Source organism: Sinocyclocheilus rhinocerous, unplaced genomic scaffold (assembly GCF_001515625.1).
Source record: "Sinocyclocheilus rhinocerous isolate Xijiao unplaced genomic scaffold, SAMN03320098_v1.1 scaffold28715, whole genome shotgun sequence".
NCBI classification, from domain to species: domain Eukaryota; kingdom Metazoa; phylum Chordata; class Actinopteri; order Cypriniformes; family Cyprinidae; genus Sinocyclocheilus; species Sinocyclocheilus rhinocerous.
The window spans coordinates 1-1115 of record NW_015631456.1 but is presented as its reverse complement, the minus strand read 5'-3'; the positions used below and the strand labels follow the sequence as shown (position 1 = coordinate 1115).

Sequence of the window (1115 nt, the reverse complement as noted above, 5' to 3'; positions counted from 1 at the left end):
GTCATAGCAACCTTATTTACAGAAAATATATATTTAATATACATCACGTGTCATAATCGTGTTAAATAATCGGGATTACAATATTGCCCAAAATAACCGTGATTATGATTTTTGCCATAATCGAGCAGCCCTGCTTTTATGATTTCATTAATTTTTAGTAAATATTTTATTTTGATTTGTTTTTATTTTAAAATAATTTATTTATTTTAATTTGACATTTTTATAAATTATTAGCTTTTTATCAGTATAAAACCCCTTTTGGTAAACCCTTGATTATTGCGTTACGATTATGCAGCGTTAAGCTCCAGTGACATCTTGCTCACTATTTGCTCCTCGTTAGTGGAAGGTGTGGAGCGGAAGCAGCGGCGTTCCCGGCTGAGCTCATCACGCAGTAACTCCAGAGAGGTTCCCGACAGTCCGGTCAGTCCCAGACCCGTGGTGATGGAGCCAGAAACATCCATCTGTAAAGAGCGTTTTGTGCCGCCTGAGCTCAGCATCTGGGATTATTTCATCGCAAAGGTTTTCTTTTATTCTTCAGCTTGCAGTAATTTGGCACTGTTGTGTTTGTGAACTCATTCGTTTGTCCTGCGTGAAGCCGTACCTGCCTCCGTCTGCCAGCCGAGTGGAGTACGACTCTGAGGAGAGCCAAGGCAGTGAGGAAGAGGAGGATGAGGAAGATGAGGATGAAGGAGATTCCTTTGATTCCGACTCTCCACTGGCAGAGCATTCCAACAATAACTCGTACAGGTGAGCCGCAAGTAGAGCTCCATGATTAATCATTAAAAGATCGCGATCTCGATTCAAACACACAAGTGAAGTATTTATGAGTGTGTCATTGAATCATTCATTCAAGAGATTCGTTCAAAAATGCTGATTCATCCAGTAATGAAACAAGTGAAGTATGAATGAGTGAGTCATTGAATCATTCATTCAAGAGATTCGTTCAAAAACGCTGATCATCCAGTAATGAAACAAGTGAAGTATTTATGAGTGAGTCATTGAATCATTCATTCAAGAGATTCGTTCAAAAATGCTGATCATCCAGTAATGAAACAAGTGAAGTATTTATAAGTGAGTCATTGAATCATTCATTCAAGAGATTCGTTCAAAAACGC

General features: G+C 38.8%; 1 protein-coding gene across 1 annotated transcript; it reads left to right on the top strand.

The window, feature by feature from the left end:
- Positions 1 to 295: 295 nt before the first annotated feature.
- Positions 296 to 747, top strand: LOC107741718 (dmX-like protein 1; the record flags this gene model as incomplete). The annotated part of the gene is made up of 2 exons (XM_016554486.1): positions 296 to 519; positions 596 to 747. Coding segments are annotated over 2 exons (376 nt in total), but the record flags the coding sequence as incomplete, so codon positions are not given.
- Between the last annotated feature and the right edge of the window lie 368 nt (positions 748 to 1115).